Source organism: Botrytis byssoidea (genome assembly GCF_014898295.1).
Source record: "Botrytis byssoidea strain MUCL 94 chromosome Unknown BBYS_002, whole genome shotgun sequence".
NCBI lineage: Eukaryota > Fungi > Ascomycota > Leotiomycetes > Helotiales > Sclerotiniaceae > Botrytis > Botrytis byssoidea.
This window is the reverse complement of record NW_024065843.1, coordinates 1,503,607-1,520,922: the sequence shown is the minus strand read 5'-3', so window position 1 is coordinate 1,520,922 and position 17,316 is coordinate 1,503,607. Positions and strand designations below refer to the sequence as shown.

Genomic DNA, 17,316 nt, shown 5'->3' with positions numbered 1-17,316 from the left:
CTACCAAATCGCGTCTTTATGTCCTTCTATAGAATATCAAGTCGCAGCATAAAAGAAAGACCTTTGCATTTACCTCTACCATTTTCGTCAGTAAGATCAAGCCCATCAAATGTCGAAATTGGTCAAGCTAATAAATCGTCGAGATTACAGAACGAAAAATGCAATGGCAAAGATCACAGTGGTCGAAAAGGCCGCAACGGACACTCCTGAAAAACCTTTCGGCGAGGTATGGAAGATGATTGCAAAAGCCTTTCAATTTGCTCAAGCTAACAAATTACAGAATAAAAAGCGCCACTGCAAAAATAACAGTGATCGAAAAAGCCGCGACAACATCATCGATCTTTCTCATAATATAACGTCAATCTCTTAATTCTCATCGACATATTCAACATACATTTTCGCCCACAATCAATGCTAGCGCTTCTGCTTCAGTAAGGAGTAGTAGGAGACGCTTAATTCTCATCGATATATTCAACATATATTTTCGCCCACAGTCAACACTAGCGCTCCTGCTCCAGTAAGGAGTAGCAGGAGACGTTCATAAAACTGAGTATGGTCGATACTGAGAAGCCTTTCGGCGAGGTATGGGAGATGCAAAAGCCTTTCGATTTGCTCAAGCTAATTAATCGTCGAGATTACAGTGGTGGAGGGGGTGGAGATGGGGAGAAGTGGTGGGGGGGACGTTGATAGGTAAGAGGATATCAAGAGGAATTGAACTGTGTGGTTGTGATTGAATTGTGTGACTGCAAATGAATCGTGTGATCGCGAACGAATTGTGTGGCTGTGATTTAATATGCCACCACCATCTCAATCATCGCACAGCGAACAAACACAACAGATCTCAAATCCATTTCATGCCTTGATAAATCCGGTCTTGTAAATGTGAATGACAGACATCGCCAGCTTGGGTATAGTTGTCATGGGGATGAGGGGCTTAACTGATATGTATGCAGTTTCACTAGAACCCAGCTTCAAAAACATCGATATGGTTAGTCATGCGACCAACAATGTGAGATAGTACCCTTACAGTGATTGACATGCCTAACATGTCTCCAGTAAGTAAATTGCTGATAAGGATGTGAGCACGATTGGGGTGACGAGACATAGGCCTTGGTTTGATGAGGAAAAGTACGATGTATCTGATAAATAGTATCTGCTTTCGAGTACTGTGCTAGGAGAGTCATGGGACGAACCGATTGAGCTGTAGAGCCTCTGCTTGTGCCGCTCGGACTTGTAGCAAGCCCGTTTATGTGACTGAACTTTTAAATGCGAGATTAAACCCCCGTTGAGCCAAGTCTCAATGTTTCAGCTACCTACTCGAGCTACACTGCGGTTTCTCCCATGGCGTCCAGCTATTGAGCTCTTAGACTTCCACGGATCAGACCTGGGCTCTCATAACTGTCTGTTATTTGCTTAAACTCTTGCCCTCGACTACTCAATATCATTAAGTGACTGATCATGCAGATATGCTGGCATCCTCGCTGGGGCGTATGATTTGTAATCTGCCCAAGGAACTTGTTCGAGAGTCAACTCGCAGATCAAGAATTGAGAGTGCTATGATACGAGTCCTTCATTGCATATTGGGGTGATGACTGTGTAGAGAGTTTGATCTTGTTTTCTTGTAATATACGTGTTCCGTTCATATTCTATTCGCAGAATCAATGAAGCTATACAACTAACTTCCTAGGCATATCTATTCAGATACCTTTCATCACTTCTTACATCTACTCTTCCACGATTTAAGTCTTTTTCTTCTTCAAGCCCCAGCTAAAAAGCCAAGTTCTCAATGAAAAAAAATCCCGAAGGAAGCAATCAAAAATTCCCCCGATGGGGACCCCGAAGGATACCCAACGATTCTCGTCGCCCCGATGTGCAATGGAGGACTCGTATCATAGCACTCTCAATTCTTGATCTGAAAATGCTCCGAGAAGGTAAGTATGAGGTTTTAAAAATTGAGGGAAGAAAGAGGATATTATATAGAAAATCAGAGATGGCTTGTGCACGCTAAGGAAGAGGCCAGTTGGTGCAAATAGAGCAAACATGGCTTAATTGGGGATAGTGCGTGAATCTAAGCGGATGTGGAAGAATGTGGATCTATGACCATGGGTGTAGTTGGAAAGTTCATGATCAATTTTGTTGATTAATTCAAAAAAATGTGTGGTTTTGATCAATCCGTATTCTCTAGATGGAAATCGCAAACAGATAGAGGTAGCCAACATAGGTAGCAAGGTACCTTTCTATGTGGTATACAATGCACACTTTAACACAATTTCACATCGATTACACTTGAAACTTACTTTCATTCTTTTTACAACCATTTTTTGATCGTAATGATTCTAAAGACGACATTGGAAGTATTTACGATCAGTCATGATCAATAATTCTATCATGTCATTTATCCACTTCCACTTCACTATAGTCATCCATCCATTTTCTTAATTCCTATCATTGAATCTCTTTTCTTTTCACGTCAAAATGAAAGCTGGCGACGTTGGCGGTGTTGCGCTTTACTTATGACGGGTTGTCAATCCTCCATCCCCGATTTTTGTTTGCATTGAAATGCCACACAATGATCTATCTTATACAAGTGCTTGAAGTGATTTGGATTGGGATATGGTTAGCTATCACACATTGAGGAGCTCTTGGAATATTGGTCGTTTCTTTCAAGATATTGCAATCATCAGATTGTCTTGAGCGTAGTAAACTGTTCGCTCGTGTTCTCCTCCATAAGGTAGCATCTTCCTACATTGTTTTCTCTACATCATCGTCTCGATATGCAAGTCTGGGCAAAATGCTGACTCCGATCTAGTGCTTTCTCTCGAATCTCGTCCCCTTAAGAGTGATACAACTGAAAAGTGATTTCTTTCAGATAAATTTGCAGAGATATGGGGGGATCATGTCTTCTTTTACACGGGTTGTCATTCTGATGTTGATCATTCTCAGTTTCTCCCTATGAAGCCAGCACCTGGCCGAAGACTATTCTATACTTGTCATGGTGAGGTCACTTCAAGGTGACTGTACTTATTCAGGCGAATAAATGCATCCATTCTATCAGACAATCATACAATCACGACATCCCTGTCCAAGATACAATGATCCGTGAGTTTAGAATCTACTATCTTCCCTCGTACAATCGAATGTGCTGACTCTTTTATTTCACGTTAGCAAGCTCACAAATTATACCTTCTTGATCAAACACCGTGGACTTGATAGCGCTTTTCTGTCCAGAAATACAGCTAGTCAATGTCTCATCTTTCTATGGTCCGAGTCTGTCTAGAGCATCCCCGGTGTCTGGTGACGACTAGCTAAGGTCAATATTATCTCCAGAGCTGGACAACCCATCAGTTCTGAATGTCCGGCATTTCCTAAAACAATCAAGCATGCTAACTCTTCGAATTTCAGTTTACGAGGCTGTACATCATTCACGTTTGAAAGACACGATGTTGCAACGGAATTGGAACTGAATCTACCATGATACCATACCACGGTTATGGCTATACGGTCATTCAACGCAACTAAGTATCATTTGTGGTGAACACAGTGCCGATGATGAAGTAAGCATATCATTGTCAACTGCCATAACATCCTTCGCATTTCATAAAGAAAGGGTGTGAGTCTGTGTCAACAAATGCGCGTGCTGGATAACAGACATAAGTATGAATTTCTCCAACACCACTTGAGTTAATGGTGTGCAGATACTCCTCTTCCAGGAGCCTTCCAATCACAAAATGAACCACCATACATGTTAATGACTAGAGAAACTCTTTCTAGATGAACAATTAGTAAGCCGTTGAATGCTATCCTGCGTCCAACAACATAAAGCCGCGATACCCCCACGGTCTTGGAGACGACTCTTTCCCGAGTCGAGCAATGCTAAGGACATTTTCAAATTTATGAGAGAATTATAAGAGTCATAAAATTACAGACATTATAATATATTCGAGTGGTGCCCGGATATACTACCCTTTGTGGAGATTCTGTGAGTCTTGAAGCTGCATTCTAAGATTAAGCTTACGTACAGATGATGAAGAGAAGGTGATGATCAGAATCGAAGCGTCATATCATAAGACTACACAAGACAAAGAAGTGTTGTTGAAATAAGAGATGAGAGAGTCAAATCAGATTGGAGCTTTGAAATCTGTCACCAAAAGGCTCGGTACAGATGCACTTAGCTCATGCATGGGCTTAATCAAACGATGACTGCATCGAGGATGCGAGAGAGAGAGAAAGTATCGAATGTCCTAGCCAGACATGTAACTATAAAATCTCTTTTGTAAAAGACGTCAGTCAATTGAGTTGTCAGTAGTTTCGGCATGGAGCTTAGTCAAACGATGACTGCATTCTTGGAGAGATGTAAGCCAGTACGAGTGCCGCAGCTCAGTCATATGGATTTGCACTCGTCTAGCTGTTTTGAAACTGAATAGGGGGCGTCATTCTTGATGAGAATATAAAGTCGATTCTGAGGCCGGCTTTAATTTCCGGGAAGCAATTCATAAGTACCCAGCTTTTGGCGAGGAACCGAATAGGGTTCATAAAAGTTTGGAGTACAGTCCAACAAGGTATGACCGACTAATCATTTCTTCAGTCATTCTAGGACATTGATTCAATTCAATTCGAATCTTGGTTTGGTTGGGAATTCTACATCGTTCGGAAGATAATGCCATTTCAAACGATTGGCGACTTCTCGTGTGCGTGAAGCTTTGAGATCTGGACCTAATCAGGAATATCCGTTGCCCTGGATCAAAATGTTGCTTGAGTATGTACTCTTGTTGAGTAAGCTCATGCGAATTTTCGCTGGATCCATGCTGGCTGACTTATTGGTACCCAAACTTCCTTGGTCGTTCTCCGGTCATGCATCATGTTCTCATTGTGGTTTCCTGGAACCTGGAAGCCCGTGTTTTGCTATTATTCACTTTTGGCCAAAGGTTTTGTTCTCAAGGATACGAGGTTTATGGATCTCACGAACATGCATTAGGTGTAGCGAGTTCGTCTTATAAATCCTTAAGGGCTGCTAATGTCGACTTTTCTTTGTCAAAAAGGAAAAGCAATGAAGCGAAGTATTGTTTGATTGGGTTCTTGAAAGTACGAGGCGTTTGGATCATGGTGTCTATGCAAATGCTGAGGTTGATGAAAGAGGATTATGAGGCATTGAGGTATTTTGTATGTCAAATTTTGCACATTGAGGCAGAAAAGGCTCACCGATCTGTGACCTGTTAATATATAACAGCAGGCACGAACATATCTGTAGGTCAGTTACGGAAGTGAAGGGGACCAATATGAAAGATTAGAGAGAAAGTTCACGGGCGTACAGTCTCCACGAAAAGTCTTGCTTATGTCCTTTCTTTTAGTGGAAAGTTTGAGCGAGGAGTACAATGTTTTAGGACGAAGGCTTGCCGGTGTAGCAACTGACTTGAAAGATTTGTTCACTGTTGCATCCCACAGAAGTTACTCCACCTTGTTTGTTTCCCCAAAGAATATTTAAAAGTTCAGTCTACTCATATAGGTCAATAATGTCCTCACTTGCTAACTGCCTTAGAATTCGCGTTTCTTCCCTCGTATGTTACGACTCGGTTTCGTCGGTTTCGTTCAGCTAGTATGATTATGCTTACAATACAAGTACTGATCCGGTTCACAATTATCGAAATAACATACGCCTGTGGATATGCTATCCAACAGAATGTTTTCACTTTCAAATTCAAATTCACTGTCAGCTCTTCTTTCGTTGGGATCCTCAACCGCTAGGCTGCAGTTGATAACGCGGGTAGCACCCAACTATCTTCAAAGTACCCTGCTTTGAGCCGGATCATCAAGAACGTCACCTGAAAAATCTTTTCGATCTCCAACTCTTCCATCTCAAGTTCAACAATTAAGAGCGCCTATAAATCCCTAAGAATTTTGATATTATGGTTGTTCTCGACTCCCTACCCGGAATTGAGGTCGCAGTATGTGTTGATGGCGAGCCATTGAAAGAATATGAGAACACCGAAGATGAGTTGATGTTGAATGAACCAGAAGGACTCGGCAAGACGTTTGAAGTCGCTAGACATCAGCGTTCTGTGACTGTTAGAAAGTTCGTCGAATCTACCGCCGGCAAATTCTTTACCATTAAATGCTCCGTCAAGACCCCATATATATATGCAGGCGCTTGTACGCACATTTCATTTTGCTCTTCTATTGATGGCGAGAACCTGTCTTGGGCCCCTCTTTTCAATAAAGAAACATATGAAAAGAGTAGTTCTAACTTGACTCGAGAGGTCGAGGGAAATTTGTATAAGGAAGAAGGAAAACTACTACTACAGAGATTACAGTTCACAGAGACGCACTTGAGTAAGAATCCAACGGCCGCGCGACTTTGGGCAGCGTACTAAGACTATATTAGCTCAGTGGGATAATTCGATCGAAGCAGCGATTCGGCTTGACGGAAAAGGACGTTACGTGGGTGAAATTGAAGTGAGAGTCTTTCGAGAAATGTCCCCATCAAAAGCGAGTCTTGTAAGCACAGCTCCGTTAGTCAGTAAAACCAAGGTTCCAGAGAACTTGTTGAAGGGCCAAGCAAAATCGCATAGCACATTGTAAGTCTTCATCTATTTTTACCACTTGCTGCTATATCACTGAGAGTTATGGACCATCGGCTGATCTTGGGGATAGATTCAGTCAGGGAGAGGCTGAAAAAGAAGGCAAATATGTGAGAATGACATGCTGTGATGGTGGAAGAGAGTATCCTATTGGAATTTTCAATTTTCAATATGGCTCGAAAGGTTGAAGTTTATTCCACGAAAGCACGTCCAGTCATCACTAATCTTTTAACTTATAGGAGATCTTGAAGCATTAGGTGTTATTGGAAGAATGCCGGGGCCGGAGCCAGAGTCATCGTTTGGTTTAGGTCATGATTTTGAGCCTCTACCTATGCCGATGAGTGAAGTCCAAGCTCCTGTGAAGCTATCTCGGGATACGATAAAAGAAGCGGAGGCAGAGGCAAAGCTATCAAACAAAAAGAGTCGTGGCGGATCTACTTTCGAACTACAGGCAATCAGATTTACCCCTCTATCAATCAAGCATGAAGTTCAAGACGCTGAACATGGCCAAAATTCTACCCCGACAGCCCCTTCAGTACCTGCCGGAACTTCTGATGTTACATCCCCAATAACTTCTACATCTTGGCATCTTCTAGATCTAGATCCAACACAGACTGGACAATTGTTTGGACAGTTCCTGCAATACTTACAAACACAAGGAGGCGGGCAGCCCTCACACGCACCTCCGCCACTCCCAGTAGGAACCATTTTTGCAGCTCTTCCCAGTCTACCAACATCCACCAGTAGCAGTGAAATTGCTACTACAGCTACTTTAACGCCACCAGTCAAGCGCGAGAAAGAAGAAAATAGGGACGAGAGTCGCAAAAGAGGTCGCAAATTTAGGGGAAAAGTTACTATTGACCTTACAGAGGACGATTCTGATGACGACGTTATGATTAATCTTGATTCAGATTGAGATTTACAAATGTCTCTGGGATCAACGAGTACCAAACAACATCTGCGGTCATCTAGGTTGATTTTTCTGAGCTGGGTCTTACGCCATCAATCTAATTATTACAATGCTTTCGTTACGTTTTGAAATTATTATGGGCGCTTGGTAAATTTGAGGGTAATCCAAGGAACACATCGTTGAATAACATCGTTAAGCTACTGGGATGTTTTTTTGAAGAAAAGATAAAGCTTGCTGGCGGTTCATAGCAATTCAATACTCCTGGCAACCTAAATATGCATAATACATCAAAGCATCCCACAATTACAAAGTCGTATAATTTCCATACTAAATCTGTGCCCAAGACTTGATGAGTATGTATAATGGCCTCTCCCACTTCTCGGACGAAGAAATCACTACAACTTCTCTCACTCGTAATTCATCTGAATCTTCAACTTAGGACGACGATAATTCACTCATGTCCATTGGAAACTTTCCCAACAACTTCAGTCTACTTCAAACTCCACGTTGATTACCCAGCTCTTGAACGAAGTGTGCGAATACAACTACGATCTCAAGTTTCCTTCTTCAAGCTTATCCTCTCTTCCTAAACCTCTTAGATTTTACCAAGAGTAGCCATCCTTTTCAGCTTCCACACATCATTGCGAGCGCGTCTCATCCGCTTTTAGTCGTCGACGCTTTACTTCGATACTTAAAAACCATTCTTCCTTCTGCATTTGAACTTCCAATTGCCTGATATTTCTGCCCAGAACTCACTCTAAACCCGTTGGCTGCAAGAATTGTTCACAGGATTTGCAATTAGTCTGCATTACTGAGGCCCCTTAACTTCCATTTCACCTCTGAGTAGGAAGGTGGTTTTACGCATACATTAATTTTCTATGCAAATATTTCATCTTTAAATCTTCAATTTTCCAAAGCATCTGCTTGATTACTTCATCGGCTTTACACCTTTTCTACTTCATCTTTATCTCTTCACCATGCCCAGGCGCAGGGAGTTCCTCGACCCGAGTCTTCCAAAGGGAGTTCATGCTCCGCCTGTCCCAGGAATCACAGCACAAATAATCTCGCAGGACAAGAAAGCTTTCCCAAGCTATCCTTCTCCCGATAAAGAGCCTATCGTTGAGGGTGACGAGTTGTCTGAATATTTCAGCGTTCGCACCGTCACGACCTATATTGCCGTTACCAATAACACACCATTTTCAATTCATCTTCGGGTTGATAGGCCGTATCCTGTGAAAATGGACTGCTCGAAATTGCAGTTTGAGATCTTTGTTGATGGGAAGTTTGTGTGGGATGCTTGGTGTCATAAGCCTCGGTATCAGGATAATGGAAATGTGTGGGAGGAAATTATTGGGGGACTGAAACTGGGGAAGGGTCGAAGTTGTGAAATCAAAGACTTCAAATTCATGGGACTCAAGACCAGTAAGTTGACTGAATACTCGAATTGATTATCTGGCCCGCAGCTCTGCACATGAGGTTTGGTACAAGACTCGAGGGAAACGAAACACCTACGACGGATGAATATGAGAAACTAATGATATTATGCAGACGAGGAAAGCATGTCCTATACGGCCCTTCAGCGTGTTAAGGAATCCATGGCCAAGATTGGCAAGATTGAGATCAAGGTATATAGAACGATGTATGGAAAGAAAGGTGGCGATGTCAAGAATAGCAAGAAGGGGTTCTTGACCAAGAACAACAGAGAGGTTCCTGAGAAAGCATTGAAGGGTGAGGCAAAGAGCCATGGTACTGCGTAAGTGTACATTCCTTTTTGTTTTTGGAAATGCGCACAAACTAATAACCAAATAGATTGGACGAAGGGCGAAAGACAATCAGGGGAGATGTGTGGCGAGAGGCCAACAAACATGGTGAACTTCCAATTATCATTTTTCGCTTCCTATATCGCTCAGAAGGTCTGTACTATCCAGTTACCCAAGAAGAATCTATCGCTAATCTGAACGCACTCGATACAGAAGCGCTGAAATCTCTGCATATTATTGAACACACTCCTGGTTCATCTCGCTCCAGTTCACCAGAAAGTGAGCACGAGGCTAGTAGCGGCTTATCAGCTGCTCAAGCAAAGCAAGTCGAGGACTTACTTAAATCTTTCAGAAAGTCGGCGGGCGGAGGCGGTGGATCAAGCAGTCGGAAAGAAATAAAGACGGAAGATAAATTGGGTAATAGAAAGAGAATAAAAAGAGAAGAGGAGCCGGAAAGCAGCGAAATGGCTGCAAGGCGACGTAGAGCTGAAAAAGGCAAGGGGAGAGCAGTTACGATCGATCTGACAGCAGACAATAGCGGCGACGATGAAGAGTCTGTGAGAAGAGCCACAAAGCGACGTAGAGTTGCAAAGGGCAATGGAAAGGTAGTCGCGATCGATTTAACAGCAGATAGCAGCGGTGAGGGCGAGGACAAAGATGAAGAGCCTAATATTTTTAGTGACGAGGAGAAAGATGTTGATGACAAAGACAATAATTTGTTTGTCCAAGATGATGGTCCACGAAGGAAGTGGCCGTTGTGGAGACGTTCTAATTTGTTCAAATACTCTTAAGGGTTTATGGAAGGAAAATGAGACGCGAGGAGAGGTAGATATTGACATATGGGCTAGGAAGGACGGAAGCGCGTATTCTTAAGCCGGCAATTTATTTTAACTTACACCACAGCCCTATGGGGGGAAGAAAGCGATAGCACCTGGGAAGGAAAGACGCGCAAGAAAGTTAGTGGGCGGATGCTGATCTGGAATATGCGTGGATTATTACTGGTATACAATGAACGCTCATCAGTCTTTCGGGGCTGGTAGCTCGGAAATGGAGGGGTAATGAGAATAGCCCAACGTTGACTTTGGGAAGCTCAATGCAAGGAAAAAAAGGTTCTGGACATAAATAACAATTCATTTATTATCTCAAGCTCTAATCAAGCTGCATTTTTTGACAAATCTTGGGCTGAAAACATTCATGGCAGGAAGTAGATGAAGACAATGAAAATCACGTGAGGTACATGTGGCTTACTTTGTTCCCAGTTTAGCGTGGATTTTCCTTGGAAGCGAGAGCGCTCGGCTCTTCTCACCACAAAAATATCTGATGACGTTGAAGCTCCGAGCTACAGGATACATTAACCACTACTGTAACAAATAGCTTGTTGACTTTTCATCAACACTTCCTTCTTCAATTCAATAACACACTCAACTTTCTTCTCCTTCACTACATTAAAAGATTATCTATATTACTGTAAGTTTTCTTCTTTGATCTTATCTCATCATAGGGACAATGAAACGAATGCTTCGAGTCCAATATATTACGAATGCACTACTTAAGATCATTTCAAACATTTACTGATATTTACATTGGAATAGGCCACGAATCAATAACAAAACACTTAATCTGGAGGAAACAATACAGTAAAGATGACACTCTATTACAGTCTTGTATGTTAACACCTTCTGCCATTCGACGATGGCCTTCACGAAACCTCTCAGCCCAATATGCTCATCCGCAGCTCCCGCAAAGTCAACAAAGCATGCTAACGATAACTCATAAAGGTCTTTGTGCTCCTTGTAGCAGAGATGGCACTTTTCATGCTTCTCATCGTTCCTCTGCCTTTCACTATCCGCAGAAAGATGTTTACTTTCATGTTCGTGGTTCCCCATTTATTTTCTTCCGCCTGCAGCTACTAATACCCCACTAGAAGCGAAAGTCGACTGGTAGCAAAATTACAGTACGGGATGAAGATTACGTTTATCTTTATCCTGATTCTGTTCCTTGACAGTGTGAACAGAGTATATCGGGTTCAAGTCGAGTTGGCAGAGGCCAACAAAAGTCAAGCTGGGTATGTTCTCCTCTCCACTTTATCTGGCAGATCAAAAGCTCACGATTAATAGTAACCCTGTCCTTGGTCATGAACGCATGGAAGTACAAGCCCGTAAATTCTATTCTCAACGTAACATGTACCTCTGTGGTTTCACACTTTTCCTCTCCTTGATCCTCAACCGAACATACACCATGATCCTCGAAGTTCTCCGCTTGGAAGAGAAGGTTAACCGTTACGAGGGTACCGGCAAGACCGGCGGAAAGGATTCTGAAAAACTGGACCGTGCCGGAAATGCTGGAGAAATCGGCAAGCTTAAGAACTTGTTGGCCCAAAAGGAGAGAGATATTGAGACCCTCAAGGAACAATCGGCCAGAAACAAGCAATTCTCTGATGACATTCTTGATAAGGCTCAAGCCAGTGAACCATCTGCTGGTAGCAGAAAGGAGAAATAAATTGATTTGTCAACATGCCGGGCGCTTTGGCGAACTACATCGATGAATCAATACTAGAGAAAGGATGAATGGAAATGATGAATATGGCGGTGTCGGAGTGGACAATCTGAGGACGGAGCAGGGCAGGATTGAGGATGAAGCGTGTCTTTTTTTATGGTTTATGGCGGGAAAAGTTGGCTTTCATGAGTTTTAGTGGCGTATCCATGAAAAAGGAAAATACAAATTTGACATGATTTAATATTATTGTTGAATATGATATGTGTTTGGCTCTCGTTTTGGGCCTGATCAGCGAGACAGACTCGAATGCTAAAAACTCCCATTCCAGAATTCCCATTCCAGAATTCCCATTCCAATCGCCCTTCTGGTTCTTCTCCAACTTATTTATGACTCGCTCACTGGAGTCTCTAATACATCTCGCTTCGACAAGGAACACGTCCATACGATAGACATTATGTATGTAGGTGAAGATTTATACAAACAGTCACGAGTCAACCACAAAGCAGTATATCAGAATTTCATAAATTTACACTCGTGTTAATGCTGTTCAGAGAGCTTCTATCCAGCATATTTTTTGTGTATGTATTTCCTAAAACGTGCTGCATTGCCCGCCCGTGTATGATTTTATGTCTCCCCCCTTAACAATGTAATGTGACGCCTGATGGTATGCAAACTTTCGAACTTCTTCACTCCCACGTGATTCTCATGCAACTTGACTATCTATCCTTCTGCTTCAATTTCATAACTGTTTGATTTATGCTTGGGCTGGAATTTGAAACCTTCGTGTGCGGGGCCGAGGTACATTTCACTGGTGATTTAGTTAGTATCGTGGTTGTAAGAGGAGAGAGAGAGAGAGAAATAAAACATACCTAATCTTCATCCAATCCATATAATTATCACTAGCCAACAAGGTTTCCAAATCATTTCGGCCCCTATAAGCCGGTGGACGGTCTTGCAAACTAGGTGGTAAATGTTCCAAAATACCTGCGGGAACATATCGATGAGCAAAACTCAACCATTCCAACAAGAATCGTCTAGTTTGGCCAACACCAATCTCATCCGATCCCCAGGCCTCAAGTCCATAACGGGTGAATTTTTCTACGTATTGTAGACGCTCTGAGGCGGATTTATCGAGGACTTGTCCCTTTTCAATTTCTTCAAAAAGCCATGGCTTGATAAGTGCACCACGTGCTACCATAACGGAGTCAACACCTGCATTTTGGATGTGGTCGAGATAATCAATGTGAGAGTAACAATCACCGTTACCGATGAAGTGTATTTTTCCATCAGGGGCATTTGGTAATGTACGTGCATCTGGCTCCATGACTGTGTCTGTCAAATCATCCTTCTTTTGGTTGTATGACTTGACGAGAGCCGCACATTCTGCGATGTAGCTCCAATCGGCACTTTTGGTATATCTTTGTTGTCTGCTACGACCATGAAGGGTAATAGCAGCGCAACCTGGAGCACCAAGTCTCTCGCGTGATTCAACACCTCCAAATGCTAAACGTTCAATGGTCTTAAATGCATTAGGCTTTCCGGTCATGGTACCCATTCGAATCTTGGCTGTGATAGGAACTTCTCCAGAAACCGCATTCATACCTCGGATCATTTTCTCCAATTTTGATGGTGCATCGAGTAATGCTGAACCGGCTCCTTGTCGATAAACAAGCTCAATAGGACATCCACAATTCAAATCAATTACTCGCAAATGCGGCACGAATCGACTTAGAACTTCAGCAGCTTTGATTGCCATAAACGGTTTGCTAGCCGAAATCTGGGTGCCGAACTTCACGTCTTTAGAGTTATCGTATTTTTGAACAATAGAGCTCCTGTCTGAGTTGACTCGCGGTGGTGTGATTTCGCTCTTGTGTGCCTTCATTAATGCCCACTCTGATTTTTGGCCTTGAAGCAAAGGTATCGACATTGCCATTTCCGAGTAAGTAAGTTGTGCACCAAGCTCCACACAGAGCCGACGAAATGGAAGATTGCCTTGGGTTGTGAGCGGCGCAAGAACAGGTGTTTCGGGGCCAAAGTAAATTCGTCGCTTCTCAGATGGGAGGAACGGAGGCTCCACATATCGCGCTCGATTCTCTTGCTTTTCTTCCTCAGTCTGATCCTTTTTCTGGTCCTTTCTCAGGTTACTTTGTCTGTTGACTTCCTCTGAATTCTGATCCAGCCATGTTGTGTAAAGATCAGATTTCTCCATGGGCGTCTTCTTTTTAGCCAGGTCAATCTTATCTTTAGTGCTGATCACATTCACGACACTCCCCAACGCTTCTTCATACCCGAGCGTTGTATCATCCATGCGATCTGAGTCATCTATGAGGACCAACTCCATTCTACCATCCTCTCTTTGAATCTCTTTCGAATGACTTCCTACAAAACGACACTTCCAGCCAGCCAAACATGTTCCATTGTCTTCCCAAACTGGACATTTTGAATTGAATGTAGTCAAATCCGCTCTCCTTCCTTCAGCCAAATATTTCCTAATATTGTGTTCGCATTTGCAGCTATCTCCAAAACTGCATTCCTTTGGCGAGAATTCTGACGAGTTCGATACGCTATTGCAAAGTTTGATCTTGTCACCCCAGGAACCAAACTGGCGATCCTTATTTTGACCCTTTGCCTTCTTTTTCTTCTTGCCTCCATTATCCCGATCATCACCGTGAGTGTTTCCCTCTGCGGCATCGTCGTTTTCTGCAGGATTGCGACCATCAGTGGCCGATCGACTTCCGGCTGGCTGAATCAAATACCTAGGAACAATTTAGCAAGGGCCGAATTAGAAGCGCAATTGAGTTTTTGGGCTCTAAAATATGGACGAATATTTATGATTATTGACTTACTCGGCCTTGACAGGAGCAATGCCTCTGATTCTATCACGAGAATCTGTTGCCGTAGGTTTGTGGTTTTGCTCTTCAATTCTGACTCTTTTTGCAGATGGCTCTCCATTGTCCACAGAATCCCCGTTTGTTCCATTTCTCTCTATCTTCTCTGCCTTTGTGACTGCTGAATCTTCTGGAAGAATCGGTTGCGGTGGGTGTGCTTCCTCCAATTGTTCGCCATCCAATGGTCGTTTCAAGGACTGAGAAGGGTCCACTGGATTGGGGATTTCGTCGGCCATAGTAATTTTCAATTATCGAGAACCCGTTTGAACTATTGGTAGATTCTTTCGATTAATCCCTCGAATTGATATTGGTGTGGGATAGAATTGGGATGTTGATGTCGAAAATGTTCCCGATTCGCCTTGTCAGAGAATGGCAATTGAGTAAAAAATTGAGGGGAGCTTTATCTTAGCGTCTTTTCGAGATCTACAAATACTCTACCTCTGTCGGTATTGGATGGATGTGAAAGTATTGCAGCCACAGATGTGTGGCTTAATGTCTAGACTCTCCAGCTCCCTAGACCGTATTCACAAGTGGCTGAAGCGTTCATGGCTCGCTAGTCGATATTGGGCTTATTATTCTGAAACATAAGTCTGTTTCTGGATCCAGTCGTTGTCCCCGTTTCCTTCCCTCCCCACAGTTCACTCAGTCCTTCATATCAATTCGATTATGTGATTGACTTGAGAAAGTGTTATACCCTTTCATTATTATATATCATTCATTGTCTTCTGCTGGGTAGAAGAGGAAGAGACAATCTCTATCTTCCTATCCAGATCAGATAGATGGCTCTTCAATCGTGGCTATCCATGGATAGATAACTAACCACCTCTTGCCGATATCTGTATGTCAATCATTTGGTTCCATTCTGATATGCATAGACATACAATAAATCTCCACTGCCAGTGAAGGACAGCTAATGAATCAGGGGAGAAGAACTCCATCTTTCCTGCGACATTCGAGACGTTTACTGCATATTAAACTTACTGCACTTAAATCCAACCGCAAAAATTCATCAGCCACGACTGAATCCCTTCAAATCTTAATTTTACTTCCCACACGTCTCATTTGCAAAACAATGAAAACCTCATTTTGTTGTTCATTTAAAAGAAAGCGCATTTATAATGGCTGATTCTCCCAATGACAAGACTCGTCCCTCTTTGAAAACGAAACTCGTACGTTCACAGAAAATCATCCAATTATCTCCGACGGAGACAAGACCTCAAGATATTCCTGAGGATTCCGAACCACCACCGCCATCTCGAGACAATGCGCCTCCTCCTCCTCGCAGTCATACCCCGGGACATCTATCAACTAAGAGCCAAGACAGGCGGAAGCAGAAATCTGATCTAGCTTTGCGCCAGAGATCACAGTCATTATCGCAAAAGGAATCCTCAACTTCATCTATCAAAACGACGACCGAGAAACCACCCTCGCTACATCATGTTAGCAGTACACCAATTCCCTCGGAGAAACTTTTGTCACCATCCGATGATGGTAACCCAGTACCGCAGCTTCCCAAAGATGATACGCATAAACCCATTAATCTTCGTTCCACATCTGCCATAACACCGAAAGTACCTTCCTCCGCAACTTCGTCATCCCCTGTACCGCCCGCACAGCGTCCGCCCCGTGGGCTTTCAATTCCGTATCCTTCATTGCCAGATCCCAAACTGGCACCCAATGTTCTTCCTGCGCCAGCATCAGGAATGTACTGGTCTCGCGCCCCTGTCTCGGGTTCGTCCCATACGTCTTTGCGGGCACACACAACCACACTTATTGGTTCCAACATCTACGTTTTTGGCGGATGTGATGCACGTTCATGTTTCAATGAATTATATGTCTTAGATGCCGATGCTTTTTACTGGTCTACACCCTTTGTTTGCGGAGATATACCTGCTCCTTTACGAGCAATGACGTGTACAGCCGTGGGAAAGAAGCTGATAGTGTTTGGTGGTGGGGATGGACCTGCATACTACAATGATATATATGTACTCGACACATTAAACTTTCGATGGTCAAAACCGCGAATATCTGGGGAGAAGATACCAAGCAAACGAAGAGCTCACACAGCATGCTTATATAAGAATGGAATATATGTTTTTGGTGGTGGAGATGGGGTGCGGGCATTGAACGACGTGTGGAGGCTAGACGTTGCGGATACGAACAAAATGTCTTGGAAACTCGTTTCTGCTCCGACGTCATCATCTGCCGATGATAGAACTAAGCCAAAAGCTCGCGGGTATCATACGGCCAATATTGTTGGATCTAAGCTTATTATATTTGGTGGATCAGATGGTGGGGAATGTTTCCGAGATGTATGGGTATTCGATATTGAGACGTCGACTTTCTCTCCGGTCAATATTTCGCTTTCATATCCGCGATTGAGCCATACTGCTACTATTGTAGGAAGCTATCTGTTTGTAATAGGTGGACACGATGGTGTTGAATACTCAAATGAAGTGCTGCTCCTAAATCTTGTCACCATGGCTTGGGATAAACGGAAAGTCTACGGAGAGCCTATTAAAGCTCGCGGCTACCATGGAACAGTGCTTCACGATAGCAGACTCATGGTAATAGGAGGCTTTGACGGGGGAGATGTGTTCGGAGATGTATGGTTGTTAGAGTTGGCGGTGCATGCATATTATAGTCAAATTAGTCATTTTAGCATCGATGTTTAGCGATAGAGTTGG

The 17,316-nt window shown here is 43.1% G+C and overlaps 6 protein-coding genes across 6 annotated transcripts; 5 read left to right on the top strand and 1 right to left on the bottom strand.

Annotated features, from left to right (window-relative positions):
* Positions 1-109: 109 nt before the first annotated feature.
* Positions 110-1,079, top strand: EAE97_001232 (uncharacterized protein; the record flags this gene model as incomplete). Its single annotated transcript, XM_038871742.1, has 3 exons — positions 110-226; positions 281-1,009; positions 1,057-1,079. The coding sequence occupies 2 exons, from the start codon at positions 110-112 to the stop codon at positions 368-370; spliced, it is 207 nt and encodes a 68-aa protein (XP_038737643.1). The 3' UTR covers positions 371-1,009; positions 1,057-1,079.
* Positions 1,080-4,872: 3,793 nt separating this feature from the next.
* Positions 4,873-7,751, top strand: EAE97_001231 (uncharacterized protein). The gene is made up of 5 exons (XM_038871741.1): positions 4,873-5,484; positions 5,537-6,327; positions 6,380-6,572; positions 6,619-6,758; positions 6,815-7,751. The coding sequence occupies exons 2-5, from the start codon at positions 5,904-5,906 to the stop codon at positions 7,489-7,491; spliced, it is 1,434 nt and encodes a 477-aa protein (XP_038737642.1). The 5' UTR covers positions 4,873-5,484; positions 5,537-5,903; the 3' UTR covers positions 7,492-7,751.
* Positions 7,752-8,462: 711 nt separating this feature from the next.
* Positions 8,463-10,036, top strand: EAE97_001230 (uncharacterized protein; the record flags this gene model as incomplete). Its single annotated transcript, XM_038871740.1, has 3 exons — positions 8,463-8,907; positions 9,034-9,238; positions 9,295-10,036. The coding sequence occupies 3 exons, from the start codon at positions 8,463-8,465 to the stop codon at positions 10,034-10,036; spliced, it is 1,392 nt and encodes a 463-aa protein (XP_038737641.1).
* Positions 10,037-10,888: 852 nt separating this feature from the next.
* EAE97_001229 (uncharacterized protein) lies at positions 10,889-11,744 on the top strand (the record flags this gene model as incomplete). The annotated part of the gene is made up of 4 exons (XM_038871739.1): positions 10,889-10,909; positions 11,024-11,115; positions 11,170-11,310; positions 11,363-11,744. The coding sequence occupies 4 exons, from the start codon at positions 10,889-10,891 to the stop codon at positions 11,742-11,744; spliced, it is 636 nt and encodes a 211-aa protein (XP_038737640.1).
* A 717-nt stretch (positions 11,745-12,461) lies between these two features.
* Positions 12,462-14,865, bottom strand: EAE97_001228 (uncharacterized protein; the record flags this gene model as incomplete). Its single annotated transcript, XM_038871738.1, has 3 exons — positions 12,462-12,549; positions 12,611-14,497; positions 14,588-14,865. The coding sequence occupies 3 exons, from the start codon at positions 14,863-14,865 to the stop codon at positions 12,462-12,464; spliced, it is 2,253 nt and encodes a 750-aa protein (XP_038737639.1).
* An 882-nt stretch (positions 14,866-15,747) lies between these two features.
* EAE97_001227 (uncharacterized protein) lies at positions 15,748-17,304 on the top strand (the record flags this gene model as incomplete). Its single annotated transcript, XM_038871737.1, has 1 exon — positions 15,748-17,304. One exon carries the CDS (start codon positions 15,748-15,750, stop codon positions 17,302-17,304), a length of 1,557 nt encoding a protein of 518 aa, XP_038737638.1.
* Between the last annotated feature and the right edge of the window lie 12 nt (positions 17,305-17,316).

Bases quoted from the DNA above. Each gene is read 5' to 3' on its own strand.
- EAE97_001231 (XM_038871741.1), top strand. From the start codon at position 5,904: ATGGTTGTTCTCGACTCCCTACCCGGAATTGAGGTCGCAGTATGTGTT. The intron at 6,573-6,618 runs GTAAGTCTTCAT...TATCACTGAGAG, and splicing joins GCAAAATCGCATAGCACATT to TTATGGACCATCGGCTGATC. The intron at 6,759-6,814 runs GTTGAAGTTTAT...TTTAACTTATAG, and splicing joins TTTTCAATATGGCTCGAAAG to GAGATCTTGAAGCATTAGGT.